Below are 20,695 nucleotides of genomic sequence, written 5' to 3' on the forward strand. Positions count from 1 at the left end.
ATTTTATTTATTCTTATGTGGTGCTGAGGATCAAACCGAGGGCCTCGCACGTGCTAGATGAGCGCTCTACCGCTGAGCCACATCCCCAGCCCCCCAAGCATTTTTTGAGATAAGTGATTTTTATCTTTTTGTTCTCTTACCTATTTTCTTTCCTTTATACTCTAGGGAAGAAATTTAGCCTAAAGAAATGACTTGCCAAAAGCCATTTTTTCCTGTTCTGATATTTGGAAACTTCTATCTCTGAAAACACAGTGCCTACCTAGACTAAGTTAAAAAGTCTTCTTTTCCATTTAAGGACTGTGTGATGAGAGATGCAAATTCAGGAGTCTGAAAGGATAGGCTATCTCCTTTTTTAACTCATAGAACTTAAATGTGGAAGAAATGACAACAAGTAAAAAGATCCTTCTAGGGCATAATTTGATCATGACCAGTTGTTGCAGTAAGCAGTGATTACAAAGAATGCCTAGTTAAGGAAAAACCATGGTTGAGCTTTTAAACCCATGGCATCCAAACCGTGAGATCAGCTTCTCACGTTTTGACAGAATGAGAAGACACACTCAACAAATCAAATACCTTAATGATTTTCTGTAATAAGAACCCTTGCTTTGAGATTCATGAGTCCAAAAGGGTTCCCTTTCTCTCCTGAATATGATATAGAAAAATTTTAGAACTCATCACCCTGCCAAAATTGTTTAAAGAAAACAGAAAAAGTATTTTAATGTTTAATTGAGCTGGAAGCATGGTGACCTCCAAGAGTTGACTCTCATTACAGCAGTAAGAGACACACAGAATGTTCTTATTTTCTAACCACAGCTTTGTTAATTTCACCACCACTTCAACATGTAAACTGTGAGGATTAGTACATTTTACAAGTACTTTGGGGAGCCTTAGCTCTAAGAGAGGCATCTCTGTTGCTTAAGAATACCATAAAACATTTCCTTCCCTGGGGAAATTTAGACACTTTAGAAACAGACTTTTGGAAATTTGAGCCCTCAAGGTGCTAGCAGGATAAAGAAAGAGTGTTTAATTCAGTGGGATTTATACTAAGACAAATGATCCAGTCGCCTTGTTCCTACTTGCTTTACTCCATGTCAGTTATGATGCTAAGGATAAAGTAGATATAGAAACTTTGATGACTTATGGATTTGTTTAAATAACTAACAATCTATAGTTAGAAAGATTTCTTGAAGATGACATCCATATGTGTGTGTGCACGCACACACACACACACACACAAACACAAACATTGAAATCCAAAGTTAACTAAATGGTGGGGCCAATTAAAGCTTGAATACATTGATTATTTTCCACTTTTTTCATATTTTAGTATTTCTTCCAGAATTATTATTTGCCACTCTCTTGAATCCTGGTTCTCGCTTAAGGAACTATCAATTCAATCCAGAATTTGCAATTTTCTTATTTGTTTTCACCAATGGAATGCATAGTTGATAAAGGGTTGAATTACTAGGAATAAAATGTTGAGGGTTAGAATTATCAGGAAGAAAAAATTTCCTAAACTAAGTAGTCACCATGTGAGTTTTGGAGGAAACCACCACCAAAATTCAAAGGTCCTATTGGGCACAATGGCACATGCCTGTAACCCCTGTGGTTTGGGAGGCTGAGGCAGGAGGATCTCGAGTTCAAAATCAGCCTCAGCAAATTATCAAGCCCTAAGCAACTCATTGAACCCCTGGCTCTAAATAAAATACAAAAATCGGGTAGGAATGTGGCTCAGTGGTTAAGTGCCCGGGCTTCATCATCCAATTAAAAAAAAACTCAAAGGTCCCTGGGAAGGGTATTTTCATTCTTTAAAACTGATCTAAACATTAGCCTTTGTAAGCTTAGTTGAGGGTAGCCTTTTCTTATTTGTCTTTGCACCTAGTAAATATCTTCACTGAAGCATTTAATTTTTTTAAGTTAAATTTCTACATATCTAACTCTAACAGTGAACTCTTGAGTTTCTCAAATGCGGAGGTAGTGTGCATTCATCTGGGTTCATAGCATATAGCTTAGTTTCACCTAAAGTGTGTGCTTAAGCAGTGTTGGGTGGATGGATGGATGGATGCAGGTATGCATGATGAGCCCACTTTCTAGAGCGAAGATGACATTTACACAGATAATGGTTACAGTGTTAATAATATTTCCAAGCTAAGGTACTATAATACAACATTCCTAAAGAATTCTTGTTTTACAATGGAGAAGAGATCCCTGCTTTGGCTCTCCTCCCAAATCTCTGGTGTTCATCCCAGGTCAATTCTTAGTGTAATGGTCACATGGCTTTCTGTTTCCAGGATGGCTACCTGCCCCTTTCTGTAAAAGCTACTCTCTCTTCTACTTTTTGGGATGGACTTTGAATATGGACCAAGCAACTCAAAATAGAGGTACTAGGGGTAGTGATTGAATTAACTGATTCCTATGTCCAGCCCATATTTTCCTGGGACATGATTTTGATTGGGATTTTGGCTCTCCTGCTCCTTTTAGTCACTATCTGTTTTTCAGTGTGGACTTACAGACTAGTTTAACATACATGGATAAGAATAATCCCTGGAAAGCACCAGATGTGCAGTGCAGTCACAATTAATTGCTCTCTAGTGCCATGGGCCATTAATAATATTACCACTTCTTTACCAAGCCTCCTTTCCAAACTAGAAATAAAATAACTCGTTTAGTCTTTATCTTGCCTCAGTTTTGAGAGATCTGAAGCTTCAAAGCCCTCAAAAGAAGAGGTAAATAATGAAATAATGAATTTTAGTTTTAGACAAGGTTAAATGTCGCATTAGTAAACATTTTTACAGGATGTCCACAGATTGTATAGTTTATCTAATTCATATCCGTATAGACATATTCACCTACTTCTCATGCATATACACATATATATGTAAAATATGTTACATTTTATTTTAATAACCATATTTTGTTTATCAGGATTGGGTATGGGAATTTAAATAAACATAATTTTTAAATAATTAGTGTTCTTGGATATAAATGAAAAATACTCCATCCAAACAACCTAAGCAGAAAAATAATTTAGTGAACCTAGGATTCAGGAGGAATCTTAAGAAAATCTAATTAGCCACCTAGAAACCATCACCAGGACCATAAAGACAAATCTGGTTGAGGCCTTTAACTTTTCACTCCCTTTCCAGGAAACATGTTCCACCAAAGTGGAAACCATAATAAATGTTTTATGTCAGCATAGACATGTGTTTCCCTTTAGGTCAGGGAGTTGTGAATAGATTATTTTACTATCAGCCAGGTCAGAAACTGGCTTATGAGTCACAACTCTTCTTGCCATAAAGTTGAGCTCACAATTCTGTAAAACACTTCAGTGAAAACTGCAGGCCTCCATTTTCCTGCATGCTTAGCTAATGAGTTTCCAAACTATGCTTGAATACATCTGGTGCTTGAGAGAAAGAGGTTGTTTTTAAGGTTTTTTTTTAATTGGTACATAATAATTATACAGAATAGTGGATTTCATTGTGGCATATTTGTACATGCACATAACATTATTTGAACAATTTAATTTCCCAGTACTTCCCCTTGTCCTCCTCTTTTCCCTCCCCCGGCCCCCTTTCTGCCTAGAGGTCTTCCTTCTATTTTCATGAAACCTATCTTTTTCTCTCCCTTTAGCCTCTACACATGAGAGAAAACATGACCTTTGACTTTCTGAGTCTGGCTTATTCTGCCTACCATGATGCTCTCCACTTCTATTTGTTTTCCTGCAAATGACATAGTTATTCTTTAAACAGAATAAACCCCATTCTGTATATATACCACATTTTCTTTTTTAGTCCTTATTTTATTGGTGCATTAGAGTTGTATGTAATACTGGGATTTGTTATACCATACTTGTACATGTATATAATTTGATCAATCTCATTCCCCAGTACCTTCCCTTCCCTTCCCCTGCTCCCTCCCCAAATCCACTTGCTTTACACTATCAATCTCCCCTCTGTCATCATTAGCATTATTATTTAAAATACACACACACACACACACACACACACACACATATATATATATATATATATATATGATTCATACATGGACATAATATAATTTGGTGGATTTCATTCCCCAGAACTTCCCCATGCTCTCTCTCCTCCCTCCCTCTCAATCTCCTTCCTCTACTCTATTAGTGAACCTTCTACTATCATAAGATTCATTTTTATTTCTTTTTTTTCTCTTTCTAGCTTCCATATTTGAGATAGACAATTTGACCTTTGAGTTTTTGAGTCTGGCTATTTCACTTACCATGATGTTCTCTAATTCCACCCATTTACAGGAAATAAAATTTCATACTTCTTTATGGCTGAGTGAAGCTCCTTTCTCTCTCTCTCTCTCTCTCTCTCTATATATATATATATATATATATATATATATGTATGTATTAAAAAATTTTTAATCCAGTTTTATGTTGACCATGTAGGCTTATTCCTTAGCTTGGCAATTGTGAATTGTGTTCCAATAAGCATCTTTCTCTATACTATGCTGACTTCAATTCTTTCTAAAAAATATCAAGAAGTGGTATGACTGGATAATAGGGTAGTTCCATTTCTAGTCTTTTGAGGAACTTCATACTAATTTCCATAGTGGTTGTACTAATTTACATTCCACCAACAGTTATAAGAGTGTTCCTTTTTTCCTATGTTCTCTCTAGCATTTATTATTATTTGTATTCTTGATGATTACCATTCTAACTAGAATAAGATGAAATCTCAGTGTAGTTTTTTAAAGAATATTTTTAGTTGTAGATGGACACAATACCTTTATTATCATTATTTATCTGGTGCTGAGGATTGAATCCAGTGCCTCACACACGCTTGGTGAGTGCTGTAGCACAGCCCTCACCTCTACTCAGCCCCTCAGAGTAGTTTTTATTTGCATTTCCCTTATGGCTAAAAGTTGTTGAACATAACTTCACACATTTGATGCCCATCTGTACTTTTTTTGAGAACTGTCTGTTTAGTTCTTTGCCCATTTACTGATTTTTTTGTGTGTTTTTGAGTTCTTCGTATATTCTGGATATTAATCCTCTGTTGGACAAGCAGCTGGCAAAGATTTTCTTCCATTCTGTAGGTCCTTTCATCATGCTATTAATTATTAATTTTGCTATAGTGAAGATTTTTAGTTTGATTTTGTCCCATTTATTGATTCTTTTTATTTTTTTCCTGAGTTCTATAAGCGTCTTGTTGAGGAAGTTATTGCCTGTGTCTATGTGCTGGAGTATTGCCCTGTCTTTTCTAGCAGTTGTAGACCTTCTGGTCTTATTTCTAGGTCTTTGATCCATTTTGAGTTGATTTTTGTGCAGGGTGTGGAATAGGGTTCTATTTTCATTCTTCTACATATGGATATCCAGTTTTCCCAGCACCAATTGTTTAAAAGGCTATCTTTTGCCCAATAAAATATTTCATGCCTTTTTCAAGGATCAGAAGACTATGTTTGTGGATTTGTCTCTGTCTTCTACTCTATTCCACTGGTCTACACATCTGTTTTATGCCAGTACCATTGCTGTTTTGTTAATATAGTTCTGTAATATAATTTGAAATTGGGTATTATGGTGCCTCCTGCATTGGCTCTTATTGCTCAGGATTATTTGACAACTTTAGCACTTTTTTTCTTTAATATGCATTTCAAGACTACATTTTCCTTTTTTTCTATTTTGGAATAATTTTTTGAGAGAGAGAGAGAGAGAATTTTTTAATATTTATTTTTTAGTTTTCGGTGGACACAATATCTTTATTTTATTTTTTATGTGGTGCTGAGGATCGAACCCAGCGCCCTACCCATGCCAGGTGAATGCACTACCGCTTGAGCCACATCCCCAACCCATATTTTGGAATAATTTTAAACTTACAAAAAAGTCACAAAAATAGTCCAAAGCTTACTTTTGTACTTCACCCACTTTTCCCAGTGTTAACACTTATATAGCCTAGGACTACTATCATAGCAAAGAAACCAACTTTGATGTATAATCATCAATAAAACAATAGAGTTATTCATACCTTGCCAGTTTCCCCATTAATGTCTTTTTGTGTTCCAAGATCTCATCTAGGATACTACATTACACTTAGATTAGCATCATTTCCTTTCCTTTTTTTTTTCTTTCAAATGATGAATATTTCTCATCTCACATAGCTTCTTCAAATAGCTTAGCTGGGCTGTTCTGGTTCGCCAGCTTAGTTGGTGCTTCAGTTACCTGAAAGCTAGTCTGTCTGGCTCTGGAGAATCTGTGTCCAGGCTTACTCATATGGCTGTTGGCTGGAGGCTTCAGTTCCTTACTGCTTAGTCCTTTGCATAGGATTGACAGTGACCTGACTTCTCTCAGAGTGAAGGATATAAGGCAGAGTACAACCAAGATGGAAGCCATAGCAAATGGTGCTTTTATGGATGTAGCTCATTCCATTGCTGAACAGTTCCGTTTGATGGCAAAATGGTCTCCCTAAAATATTCTGATGAATCCTTGTTCTGACCTATGGATGTTTGGGCTAGTAAGTCTTTTCATGCACAATTTTAGTCCTCTAGAGCCTTCCTCAAATGTTTAATAGTATCCATTCATACCACCATTCACCACAAATGCTTTTCCACCAGATCTTTCCACCCAAAAGAAGACATAGTACTTTATTGAAAGAAAGAAAAGGCTCTTTTTATAAAGAAACTCGCCTTCTTTCCCTACCTATAGTCTTAGGAATTAGTAGAAAGATAACTATAGGTAGCCTTCTGTTTTTCATAAAATGAAGGAAAGTGCTTCTGTGCTCAAAATTCATCCTGATATCTAAAAATCTCAATAACTTGTAAGCATTTTGATATAGTTCTGTTTAAAACAAAAACATTTGGTATTGATTGAACTTGGTAACAAGGGGGAAAATATGAATGCTTTATTCACAATCACATGGTTCATAGCTGCTCTCTAGATAGAGTTTTATGCATAGACCAGTGGTTCTGATACTCAGTGGTTTTGGTACCTGGGGACATTTTGTAATGCCCAGATATGTTATTTCTTGTTGCAATAGGTAGTGAGTAGGTGCTATGGATTCTAGTAGATAGATGCCATAGATACTGCAAAATATCTATGATGTATGGTACAATTCCCCATAATAAAGACATATCTGGATTCAAGTATCATCAAACCCAGGCTAAGAAAATTTGGCATATATTATATTCAGTTTCTAAAGAGCTACTTCCCATTCTGCCACTCAATTGTCCTTGTGCATATAATTTTTCCTCACTTTTTTAACTGTGCTCCACTCATTTTGCCTATGAATTCCTTTGGTTTGCTTTCTCTGAGAGTCTATTTTTCTGGTCCAAGTAAATAGAGAGGCAGTTATGGCTGGGAAACAGGGGAGGTGGTGCCAAAAAGCATTCTTTCAAACTTTTTTCAGCAGGATTTTTTTTATAAGATTTGAAAGAGTGGGAAACTTTTGTTTAGGCTTAACTGGGTTGCATATGTCAAGGCCTTCCAGATAATTTAAATGGGTATGGTGATTCAAGGTCAGGTGCCTATGCTGGCCTATAGGGATAGAGGAATGTGGGACCCAGTGCTGTCAGTACTTTTGCCTTTCTTATTTTATCTCTAGCATTAATTCAATATGGAAAATACTGTTTTATATCCTTCATTTTCCAAATCTGATCACCTTAACGTTATTGAGTATATACTTCATTGCTTCTGAATTTCCTCAAACCCAATCACAAATCTCTGATTTTCTGACTTTACACTATGTCAACAAGTTCTCAGGGCATGCATCATCCTGTGCTATCCCCTTGGAAGAAGCATGGTTCTCTCCTCAGAGAGCCTCTAGTCTAGCTAGAAAAACAGGCCTTAAAATGGAGCACTACCCATCTGCAAATGAGTCCATGAATAGTGTGTCTTACAGGAGCAATTTCATGTGTTCTTATTCTCAGCTCTTCTAAAGACCCTGCTTAATGTTGGTCTCCACCAATATGATGCCCATATTAACTACCTCCAACAAAATGAGTCCTTTGCTTTGGGATCACTAGGATATAAAAGACTTGCTACTTTACCATCTGCTCTTGAGTCATTTGTTTGTATGGTCTCCCATGTAGGTCGTGGTCTCCTCTGGGTTTATTAATACAGACTTCTATGATGCCTGGTTAAAGGAGAGAACATGGGAGCCAATACCTAAGTGCTTGTTCCAAAATGGTTTCTGGTCAGGACACAGTCCTCCAGATCACTGTTGTCTCTAAGATAATGTGTACACTGTAAGCAGTAAGCAAGCATGTGATAATTACTATTTGCATCATTAAAAATATTCCTATGGGGGCTGGGGCTGAGACTCAGTGATAGAGTGCTTGTCTTGCTTGTGTGAGGCACTGGGTTCAATACTCAGCACCACATAATAATAAATAAATTAAATAAAGCTATTTTTAAAATATTTTTATGGCATTGATGTTTGGAAGGTTGAATTTCTTTAAAAAACCCTGTGATTTGAATGTGTCCCTCAAAAAGCAGGTGTTAGAAACAATCCTCAGTGGAAGGTAGGGCTTACTGGGAGGCACTTATGTCATGAGAACTCTGCCATCATGGATGGATTAATAACAATGGCTTGAGCCTACAAGTTCCATCTCTTTATTTTTCTCTTACATGCCTATATTATGCCTTCCACCATGTTATGACACAACAAGGAGGCACTCACAAGATGTGGCCTCTCAGTCTTGGACTTCCCAGTCTCCAGAACAATGAGCCAAATAGGCTTACATTGTTTATAAATTATCCAGTCTATGGTATTCTGTTATAACAGCAGAAAGAAAACTAAGACAAATACAGAATGTCATTTATCACACTTATTGCCATCCAAGGAACTGATTGAACATAAAGTGTTCTGTATGGTACAAGCACGTAATCTGGAAACCTTTTGATCCGATTTTTTGTTCTCTCTGAAAGCAAAGATGAGAAATTCTTCAAAAACTGAAGACTCCAAGCAAAGTAATGATTGAACACCAAGGAGAAGAGGAACAAGTGGTTTCATTGTGCAGCTCTGGTCACTTTCTTGAAGATTTGAAAAGAGAAAATGACATACTAAAACATTGTATCACTTCACAATATTGTACATCATGTATTATTTCATATAATTGCCCATTAAAAATATTCATGTCAAATTAAGTAAAAAAGATAATAAACAGGTCCACTTTTTATTGTAGGTAGTTATTCACAAAAATCACACTTTGGCTATAAGGAGGTTTCAAGATACTGTTTGGAGTTTGGAGTTTAAGTATATATTATCCTTTTGTAACTATATTCTAATTCTGGTGGGAATAGAAAGGAGCCAAACAACCTTGAAAAGTTTGATACTACCTAATAAAGCCTAATACTGCATACACACTGACCTAGCAAAGTAGCTTCTATGTATATACCCTAGAGCAATGACTCTCAGACTTTAGTGTGTACCAGAATCCCCTGGAGAGTATGTTCCAACACACATTGCTGGAGGCTACTCCAGATTCACTGAGTCTGGATGAAACCATAGAGAATTTGCATCCCTAAAAAGTTCCCAAGTGATACTGATGCTTCAGGTTCTGAACTACACCCTCTCAGAAAGATCAGTATGTGCACAGAAGACATGAATAGAATTTTTAAAATCACTGCTCCTAATACCCCAAAGCTAGAAATAACACAAATTTCCACCAGTGGTTTAATGGAAGAATTTAACTGTAAATTCATATAAGAAAATGCTATGTAACAATCATAATGAATGACTTTTAGTTGCCTGAGGGAGTTATAGTATGAATCTCCCAAAGTGGTGAGTGAAATAAATGAAATAAGAAAGAATAACCACAGTGTGATTCCATCCACATTATCCCCAAAGGGGAAAAAAAACTGTATTCTGTACCTATGCATGCCTAGATAGTAAGACTAAAAAAAATCAATTGATTATTTCAAAAATCAGACCAATAATCACATGGGGTGAGGAGGAGGGATGCAAAATGTGGTTCTTTGAGTATAAGCAACAGTCTAGATCTCTACTTATATGCTGAATATGCCAAAGTTGAACTTATAAATATTATTTAAACTTAAACTGTACATTGGTATTTAGGTACATCTATTTATGATCCATTCCATAATTTTTAAAAATTTTTAAAGCCATTCTATCTTAAATGAAAATACCCCCATCCTAAATGTATTCTGACTATTTGACATTTTGTTTGAAAGTTAGGATCCATCCACTAGTTATAAAAATAAATTTATTAGTCTTTTTTAAATTTATTAGTCTTTTTTAAAAAAAAATATGTTTTAGTTGTAGATGAATACAATATCTTTATTTATTTATCTTTATGTGGTGCTGAGGATCAAACCCAGGGCATGCTAGGCAAGCACTCTACCACTGAGCCACAACCCCAACCCTAAATTTCTTAGTCTTTAATGTATGACTTAATTAGTCTGTCTCAAAGACTCTTTCAATGAAGGAACTAGAGGATTTAAAAACTAAATTTTTTAATGTCAAGTACATTTGCTGATATGAATTACCAATGAAGAAAACATTACAAAATAAGAGAACCATCAATCCTATTTGGAGAACAGGTTAAAATCTTGTGCAGTTTTTATGTTTTATTGTCTCTATATAAGAAGTCACAATAGGCCTTAGTAATTAGATCAACTTTTAGATGTTGAGGATAGGAAAGCATAAATGATGAAAGAGATTGATGACTCTTTGCCACATTACAACTGATTTACATAATTTTCCCCTATGCAAATTTCATAATTGAAAAGGTTGAGAACACTTATGAACTATTTTCATTTTGTGGAAGGAGAATCAATTTTGAAATATTGAAAGGGAGGCATAATTGAATGTGCCTGTTGACTATATTGTGATGTTCTTTTGCCTCCAAAAATTCAGAGGAGTCAGGAACATCTGCAACCCTGTGAGGATCCCAAGAATGCTCATTACTGTTTCAGAATGCTTACTCTGTCTTTCCTTGATACCAGAGTATTGTTTTTAAATTTTATTGGGCTGACCATCTTTCCTTATTACATTTTTAGTGTGCCCTGTAAATCAATTCTTAATCCCTCTTTTAAACATGAATTTCCGGGTGGCATCAGCTTCATGACTGTCATGCAATCACAATGTAGATTCCCAATTCACACCTCCCACAAGTTAAACTGACAGCTGCATAATTCCAAAACACATTCTGGCAATGATCGGGGCCAATATTTTATGATGACACCCCAGGAATTCAACTGCAGCTGCCCACTGATGCGAGGGCTATATTTATTAGTTAGCAATTTAAACAAACAAATTAAGAACATTTTTTGTGGTGCTGGGGATTGAACCCAGGGCCTTATGCGTGTGAGGCAAGCACTCTACCAACTGAGCTATATCCCCTGTCCCACATATGAAGTACATTTAAGTACCAGATAATAAAATGATATATTCCTTACTTATTATAGTGAAAAAATAGAAACCCCAACATCCATCAATGGGGAAATTATTAATTAAATTATGATGCAACTGTGTCATGGGCTACTGTTCAACCCCCACAAAGGAAGGAGATATGAATTTGTGAAGCTGTATCAGGCTCCACATTAAGCACTACATGTGCATTGTTTCATGTAATTCTCACAATAACCCCATGACATTCTCATCTTATAGATAAGAATGGTGAGACTTTTCCAAAGTCACACCCATAGTAAATGGCATAGTGATAGTTAAACCTATGTTTTTGTGGATCCGCAAATCCATTTCCTTATCCAATGATACTGTACTAGATCACAGATGTCAAAGCTGTATGTATTATTAGTTCTCTTAAGGATGTTTGCTTGGGGCTGGGGATGTGGCTTGGGCGGTAGCACGCTCGCCTGGCATGCATGTGGCTCGGGTTCGATCCTCAGCACCATATACAAACAAAGATGTTGTGTCCGCCGAAAACTAAAAAATAAATATTTAAAAAATTCTCTCCTCTCTCTCTCTCTCTCTCTCTCTCTCTCTCTCTCTCTCTCTCTCTCTAAAAAAAAAAAAGGATGTTTGCTTCATGATGGACATTGATTTGTATAACCCTAGAGAATTGAAGAGACTTATGTAATAATAAAAGCAAATATATCTACATGTCAAAGCTAAATTACATTGGAAGGAGGGAAGTTTTCTATACTTTCCATGACTGAAAGAAATTTTAAGAGTGTACATCAAGACTATGGTTATACGTAGTATCCAAATCAGGGATATTCATGCATTCTTAGAGATGTTCCTAAATGTCAAATTATGAGTGAAGTAAGAAAGAGGTCATACTTTTGCTCAAATGTAATTATTGATAATATAAAATCACTTGTATACTTCATTTCATAACTTCCTGTTCTTTTAATATTTACAGATGGCCAAAAAAGAAAGAAATCTTTGAGAAAGAAACTGGATTCACTAGGAAAGGAGAAAAACAAAGACAGAGGTAAAAGATGAAATAAATAAAACAAATGTATCTTCCATTGAGCATAATGGTTGAATTTGGTGGGGATTTGAATTGCATAGATGTATGTGGTTTAATTTTATTATGTAAACTGGATTTCTATGATGGAATACCATTAAGGGACATTTGGTCTACTCTTCTCTGTTTGAATATCCCTGTACTGAATTGATGAATTCAGCTCATTTGAGCAGAGTGTGACTTCTGCCAAGTTTGTGGTTCCAATTATTCTGGCCAATCAGCTATGCATAAGAGGACCTGGATCAAGTAGCTATGGACAGCATCACTAACACTAACCAGCTGTCTGGCGAATCCAGACAGTTAGGCAGGGCTAGCTGAATGAGAAAGAGTTTGGATTATCCTACCATGACTACTGGAGAGAAACAGTTTCAGCCTCCTGGGTTACTGAAGATGTGCCATTCGCAGCATTTTTATGTTAGATCATAGCATGATCATTTTTTGTCCCCTATGTTTTGGGAATTGCTGACTCTCATCACACTGTTTTGTGTCCCTTCTATGTCTATTTAGGGAACTGATACTTGAGTCCCTCTTTCAGGGTTTTTATGGTCATTTTTAATTAATATTCTTTGAGCCTGCCTAATGGAAACCTGGGCCTCATTAACAGTCAATTTTTTGTGGCTCTCTCTTAGAGTCTTATATTAGATGATTTCTGAATGTTGTGGTCCTATTAATGTATAGTCATTTCATGGGAATCAGTAATTGCATGATGAATGAGAACAGACACAATTCTTACCTTGGAATTCTTTTATATAGTATTTGGATTTCTGCATGGAAAGCAATGAATCCAAGGGCTTTAAAAATAAATGCATGGGCTGGGGTTGTGGCTTGGTGGTAGAGCACTTGCCTCCCATGTGTGAGGCCCTGGGTTCAATTCTCAGCACCACATATAAATAAATGAATAAAATATAGGTCCATCAACAACTAAATAACAGATATTTTAAAAATGCATTTATGATCAATATTGGACAAGACCTATTCCACACTATAGATACCAGAATCTACCTTGAACTGTGCCTTAAGGATCATAACATTTGGTTCATCATGTTTAGAGATAAATAATTGTCAAGAATGGAAAAATCATTGTTTTGCTTCCCTTAGAGCAGGGTTTTTCACCCTTGGTAGGATTTGATGCTTTAGATGGGAAAAACCTGTGTGGCAGGGGTTGTCCTATGCACCATAGGATATTTAGTAGTATCCTTGGTCTCTACTATCTAGATACCAGTAGATTGCCCCCAACTAAAATATCTTCAGAGATTTCAAGTGTTTATCTCAGATGGGAGAAAAAAAAGGTGAAAGTTTCAGCAATCCTTCCTTACCCCTGACTACACAGTATGATGATTCGTGGAATGTTTAAAAAGTCTTTCATAATAGTGCATTGTAGTTATACAGAATAGTGGTGTTTATTTTGGCATAATCATGCAAATCTGGAATATAATTTGCTCCAATTTAGTCCCCAGTACTTCCCCTTTCCCTTCCCTCTTCCCTCTCCTTGTTCCCTTTTCTCTACGCACTGGTCTTCCTTCTATTTATTTATAATTTTTTAAATTAGTGCTTTATATATATACATAAAGGTGGAACTTTTAAAAATCCTAATGATCAAGGTCTAGCTTAGAAGATAGCATTTGGCCTAGAATGCATGAAGGCCAGGGTTCAATCTCCAGTATTGCAAACAAGCAAAGAAAAAATAGCAAAAAACTAATTCCCAGATCCCCATACAGGGAGTCTGAGTCCCTCAGTCTGCAAGGGTACCTAGAGCATGGGTGTTTTTTTTTTTTTTTGCGTAAAAAGGAAAAGAAGTTTTATTGCTTTGCTAGCAAACGAGAAACACAGGGAACTGCTGTCCCAGAGGCTGTGATTCTCCCCATCAGCAGGAATAGAGCTCTTTTTAAAGAGGTGATTCAAAGGCTACATTCCATGTGTTCTCTGTTGGAGTTGTAATTCGCTTGTTAATTTGGGAGATAGATATTTCTGAGATCTGGCACCATCCCCAAAGTCTGGATTACTTCATTCCTATGGTGGGTGTGTACTCATGGACAGATAAATCTGCCTAAAATTGGGAAGAAAGGTAATCCTGTTTCCCCTGAGATTGGAGGGGGGGGGGAGAGTTTAGGGAGGAGCAGTAAGAGAGGAAGAGAAAGAAACACATCCATTTTAAAAATAAGCTGCTGTGGCAGAGCAGCAAGGGTTATATTCAAAGCATAAAGTAGATCACTGTTAACATTTTCCCACTGTCAATTCCTACGTTCCATTTCTATGGGAAAATAGGCAACAACATCTCCAAGCTGCTTCCTGCTGAAAGAAGGTAAAGTTAGAGGAAGTAAACCAAAGTCATTTTCTCTATCAGGTGAGGCATGAACAGTTAAAGGCATTTAGCATCAGAGCGGTCCAGAGATCCACAGTGGCAGATGGCAGGTGACTGGACATGGCATACATAGGGCAGGTATCATCCTAAGACAGCAATAAACAAGACAGCAAAGCATTACTTTTTTTGTAAACAATTACACCAAAGCAATTAGTATTTCAGCCAGTCTCTGAAAACTGTGAAGACAGTAATTCATAATCATATCAGTGAAAAACAGATCAAGTTTATCAATGTACGAGATCAGGAAGACTTGTAGGTCTATGAGATCAGGCTCAAATTAATTCAGGATAAACTTATGACTCCAGGGTCCTTTGTGATCATTATTATTAAGCACTCCTACACAAGAACCCTCCTTTATAGGCTCCAGCTTTACTTACTTTTGATAGAACTGACAAAAGTGTACATCTTAAGTAACACTAAACACACACACACACACACACACACACACACATCATTTTTCCTTTTAGATGACCATGTAGAGCTGTGCTTAGGCTTATTCTCCTGCCAGGTTTTAAGACCAAACCCTACATATAGTATGTTTTTTTCCCATGCATACATATGTACAATAAAGTTTAATTTAGAAATTAGGCAGAGTAAGAGATTAACAACAATACCTAATAATAAATAGATTGATTATTACAATGTACTATTAAAAGCTATTTCAAACTTATAAATTGCTTATTTCTGGAATTTTCCATTTATTATTTTTTGACCACAGTTAACTACAGGTAACCAAAACCATGGAAAGTGAGACTGTGGATAAGGGATTACTTCTGAATTAGTAATGTATTAACTCTTAATGTTCATTTGATCTAGGATAGAGATATACATACTGGGACTTAAATACAACATAGATTTTAGGTGATTCTTTGAAAGTACATATTCAGGCTAGTCTAAGCATAATGAGCATTTTAGCAGGAGAAGATAGATGTTTGCATTGTGTGTGTGTGTGTGTGTGTGTGTGTGTGTGTGTACTTGTGCTGCCTTATTACTATATACAAAATAGCAGGAAGTAAAAACATGAAGATGCAGGAAGGAAAGGCCAAGGAAGTAATTGACCAATACACACTGGTCTATTATACATTTTCCAGACCAAATCATATTTATGTAGGCTCAGTGAAAGCTTAGCCATGTTCTATACTGCCCTGCAGAGTTCACTGAGGGAAAAAATGGCAGCTCCTGATGGTTTCAAAGACATATCACTCATCCAACTAAAGGGAAGTATCAGGCTCCATGACCAAAGTATTGATTTTTTATAAAGTATTTTTTTCATTCATTCACATTTTTATTGGTTCATAAAGTAGTTTTGATGTTTAAACCCAATGTATCTTAGACTTAAGTGAAGAGTAATTATTTAACATTTCCTATACATAAAGATCTGTTCATGTCAACATTGGAAGCCATTATGAGGATAACCTGGGAACCAGAGTGTGAGGGCACCAATGTGCTAGTCTGTCACAGTGGTGATCAGTACACTTTATTTCCTTCCCACTGAATATTAGCATTTGGGTTCATAACAGCTGTGCATGTGAAAAATGATCATTTGGGTCCAAGAGTAAAAGAAGGAAAACAGGAAACTCTAAATGACCTCTTGGGTTAGGCCATCTAAAAATAAAGAGGAGCAGCTTTTCAGAGTCAAATTGCTGTCCCAATAAAGAGTGATTCACAAAGTGTTTAATATGCTACTACATTAATTGATTCTATCAGAACAAATCATGTTCTGCATGTTATTTAATTGCCTTGATAAAATACATAGCAGATCATGTGACACTCCCATGTCCCTCCTGCCACTCAAGCAATGCTCTATTTACCTTTTGATCTCTATGATGGAAATTAATTCAAGATTAACACCGATTCAGAAAACATTTCATATAGATTAGTCCCACACACTTAATTTCTCTTAGTTTAATTACTTGGCAACTGAAAGCATTTGTAAAACTTTCAGAACTTAAGAAAATTTCTTTCTTATGTCAAAAAAGAAATCAGTTTGGGGGGATAGTTTAAAAATAGCTACTTTGTTCCAGTTACTGTGCCTCTTAATCAGAGCACATAGGATTAGGTTTTACTGTGGGGATACATCCCCTCCCCTCAGGACATTGACACATTATGCCATGTATTATTAATCAACAAAAAATCTGACAGTACTCCAGTTCTGGCACCTTTCTTTATGCTGAAATCCTATTATTCTGAAATCCTATAATGCTGTTTTAGTGTTACTCACTGTCCAAGTGTGTCATTATATATGAGCTGTGAAGTAACACTATATAAAGAATAGTTGATACAATCCTTATTTTTGCTTCATATTAAATAGCAATATAAAAATCAAGTATCAGTTATCACCATGTAGAAATTCTCAAAGAAAATATGTTGAATGTCATTATGGAGTGCTATTACTTGATGAAAACAGCCGGGGAACAGCCTCCTCATTGAACACTTGCCATGGACTAGAACATGATATCCATTGCCTTGACCCAGCACAGATAATCTTGGGTAATTTCCTTGTAGTCTTAAAATCCAATTATCAATTTTTTAGCTTTTGTCAACATGAAGAGTCCCAAAGTTCCTCCCCATCCAACAGAAGAGCTTTGAAACCATACATAGGCATGTGTACCCAATGCTTTATTTACATATAAACAAGGCTTTTGCTCAGTAGACTGGTAATGAGTCCTCTCTTTGACAATAGTCATATTTTTAAGAATAAATAATATTCAGGAATCCTTCCTAAAATTTTAGAGAGACTGCATAGATACTGCACTACATATTAGAGCAGAGAGAGTTCTCCTTTGTGAAGCTTGTGAGAGTCCTCAGGGAAAGCAATAAGAAACTAAGGAGACAACATCCACACTCTACCACTGAAGAAATAAACTCAACCAGAAAATAAAGCCTTCAAGAGAGAAATAAAAATCTGTTGTGGGTGGTTACATCTCTTGAATAAAAGAGGAAGAATAAGTGAGGGAGAATGACTTCATGTATTTAATCTGTTTAATTGGTATTAAATTATTCCAATTAGTAGAATGACAGACTTTCAGATACTAAAAAATGACAGATTCCAAAGGAAACTACAGTTTTTACTTCTTCTATAGATATTAAAAATATTTAAATGAGTCTGGTTAGGTTTCCTTATATGGAAAAAAATGGCTAGCAGAAGATTCAGTAGTCCCTTTCCCTACTATATGTCTGCCTAACATGAGCAGACATGTGGCACCTCATACATTTCAATGTTCTTTTTGAAGTAAGAATATTTGCTTATTTCCACAGACAAGATAGCACTAATTTGTATAATAAATCCTCAGGGTATGCAGCTGGTGTCTGATATTGTCCCTTTTGCTTTCTAATTTTGCTAGTAGTAGAACTGACCTTTTGTCAGTAGAGAATATTAGATCTTGCTACACTGTCCAAATTGATCACTCAGTGGACAGATGCCTAACTTTTTTATTATCTCATGTCACCTAGTATGTTGATACTAAATGACAAGCACCTCTAAAAATCCCCAAATGAAGTTAGAGTTTTTACTTCAAAACAAACTGCATGTTTTGATAGAACCAGAGATACAAGCCTTTAAAGTAGCATTTCTTGTTTTAATGCCTACTTGGCCATTAGCCTAGTTTAAAATTTTGTCATGAATCAAAGAGTAAAGCCTTTTAAAGCCTATTTCCACCTGATTTAATGTTAGTGAACTACCTTGGAATTATTTTCCCTTGAACAAAGAACCTTAGAATTATTTTCCCTTGATCATTCTGGTTTCATTCATAGGGCTTATAAAAACAAGGGAGAAACTAGACTCCAATTTGCTGCTGCTAGGAGACTAATTTTGAGCCTAACAGGAATAATGCCCTTGATTGAATTATTAATGCATTTTTTAGCATGAATCTAAAATATTGCCCACAAAATATCTGGCCCTAAGAATCAAATATATATGTATACAAATGGATTTACTACATAGATGCAGAATGCAAATAACTATATGTACATCTCCAAATAGTATCATACATTTCTGCATTGTGCCCCTTCCTTATTAGAGGATTTAAAAAATCATATCCTGGGCCTCCCCATCAGATACATTATGGTGGAGTCCATCTCTACATGTGGCCAGCAGAATGGCTTGAGTAAAGATCATGAGGGTGACAGGCACAACCCAGCTAGCTGGTGGTGGGATACAGGAACGAGGAACACAATGTAAAATGAGCAAATTTGTTCCTAAGTTCCTCCTCTGCCTCTCAGGTTTTCATTTAGCATGCTGCTTTTTATTTTGGGAACCTAAAAGTGTACCTACTTAACTGAATTTCAGCCTTTGCTCCATGTATATATTATAACACATGATAGTCACTTTATTATAATTATTTAAATATCTGACTCTGCACTCCCCAACCCCACTCTAAACTCTGAACCCCAAACCAGCAAGGATGGGGTGTTTTATAAGCTTTATACCCATCCCCAATGTGTGGCTTAACATGGCACATAATAGGTATTCAATAAATACTTCTTAATGAATGGATAAGAGCAGTCACCACATGTCTTCTAGCCTTCGGAGACTTCTGAAACACACAAATCAAAGACTGAGTTTGGAAACTGTGTATTCATGAGCATAAAGTACTATCGATCTCTATTAAAAATGTCACACTTCTCTTTAAAGTTATTTCCTTTAAAACAGACTCAAGGCACACAGGAAAAAAACTGGATAACTAGATTTCCAAAATGCCTATTTATACCAACTAGTTTTCTTGATTGAAATTATAACTTTGGCCATTCTGATAAACACAAAGTCATCTCTGTCTATTGATTGATTAATTGGTTCTTCAGAAAACTATCATTTGAACATGTTTCCCCTTTGGTCTGACATGTAAATGAGTGTCTTCACTGGTCTATGAAGCGTCTGAATGTGAATGTCCGGGTTTTGGTTCCAGAATTCATCCCACAAGCTTTTGGAATGCCCTTATCCCAAGTCATTGCCAATGACCGGGCCTACAAACTCAAGCAGGATTCTCAGAGGGATGAGCAGAAGGATGCATCTGATTTTGTGGCTTCCCTCCTCCCATTTGGAAATAAAAGACAAAACAAAGAACTCTCAAGCAGTAACTCATCTCTCAGCTCAACCTCAGAAACACCAAATGAGTCAACATCCCCAAACACCCCAGAACCAGCTCCTCGGGCCAGGAGGAGGGTGAGTTGGCCAGAATTTTCTGCAACACTAATGTTAGGAACACGGAAGATGTATAAGATTATTCTTCGAGTCTTTCTTCATGTGAAGACTGAATGTGTAGCTTGGGTCCATTCCTTCAGAGAGCATTTGTACTGTACATAGAACAGCTGGCACATCCTTAAATCTCTCTCCAACTCCTCTCAAAGCTGTTGGGTGTCACCCCTTTGTTACCACTGTACTCCATGACAACCTAAACATTCTACACTATTGCCACTGATCCTGGTCTGTCTTTATAGTCTGTTGTCTTGCACTATATGTGAAGCTTGAGGACAGGACCCAGTGTTTTTGTTAATTTCTTCACTACCTATCTGAGAATGTGCCTGACCAAAAGAGTTGACTATGGGTCTTCATAAACAAAGATAGTTTTTTCTTTCAATTGAGCATTTTTCCCTTAAATAGAACCATAGGATCCTACATGTGGCCTCTTTCAAATCAATACTATAATAATATGGTACCAGTCATCAAATGAGTACTATGTTCTAGACACCGTGCTATTTTGGCATTTTAAATTTCAAACCTGGAAAGCTGAGTTGTTCAAGCAGGCAGATACTTATCTGACAATTGGCTGAGTCAGAAAAGCATCTCTAAGACTTCCTTGGTCACTGAGAGATCTCTCCATTTCCTCTGCCTGGAGGCCCTAAATCTTTGTGATCTTCATCCATTGAAGACTGCCCTAATAAAAATTGCAGACATGACCTAAACTT

The 20,695-nt window shown here is 36.3% G+C and overlaps 1 protein-coding gene across 7 annotated transcripts in view; it reads left to right on the top strand.

The window, feature by feature from the left end:
* The window catches only part of Arhgap6 (Rho GTPase activating protein 6), a 451,538-nt gene that overhangs the window by 383,562 nt on the left and 47,281 nt on the right, over window positions 1-20,695 (top strand). For all 7 annotated transcript variants that reach the window (XM_026395146.2, XM_026395148.2, XM_077793573.1 and 4 more), the window contains 2 exons: window positions 12,322-12,393; window positions 19,696-19,952. In XM_026395146.2, the coding sequence (XP_026250931.2) occupies window positions 12,322-12,393; window positions 19,696-19,952 (329 nt within the window). The remainder of the gene's footprint in view (window positions 1-12,321; window positions 12,394-19,695; window positions 19,953-20,695) is intronic.

The sequence above is a fragment of the Urocitellus parryii genome, chromosome X (assembly GCF_045843805.1).
Source record: "Urocitellus parryii isolate mUroPar1 chromosome X, mUroPar1.hap1, whole genome shotgun sequence".
Lineage (NCBI taxonomy): Eukaryota > Metazoa > Chordata > Mammalia > Rodentia > Sciuridae > Urocitellus > Urocitellus parryii.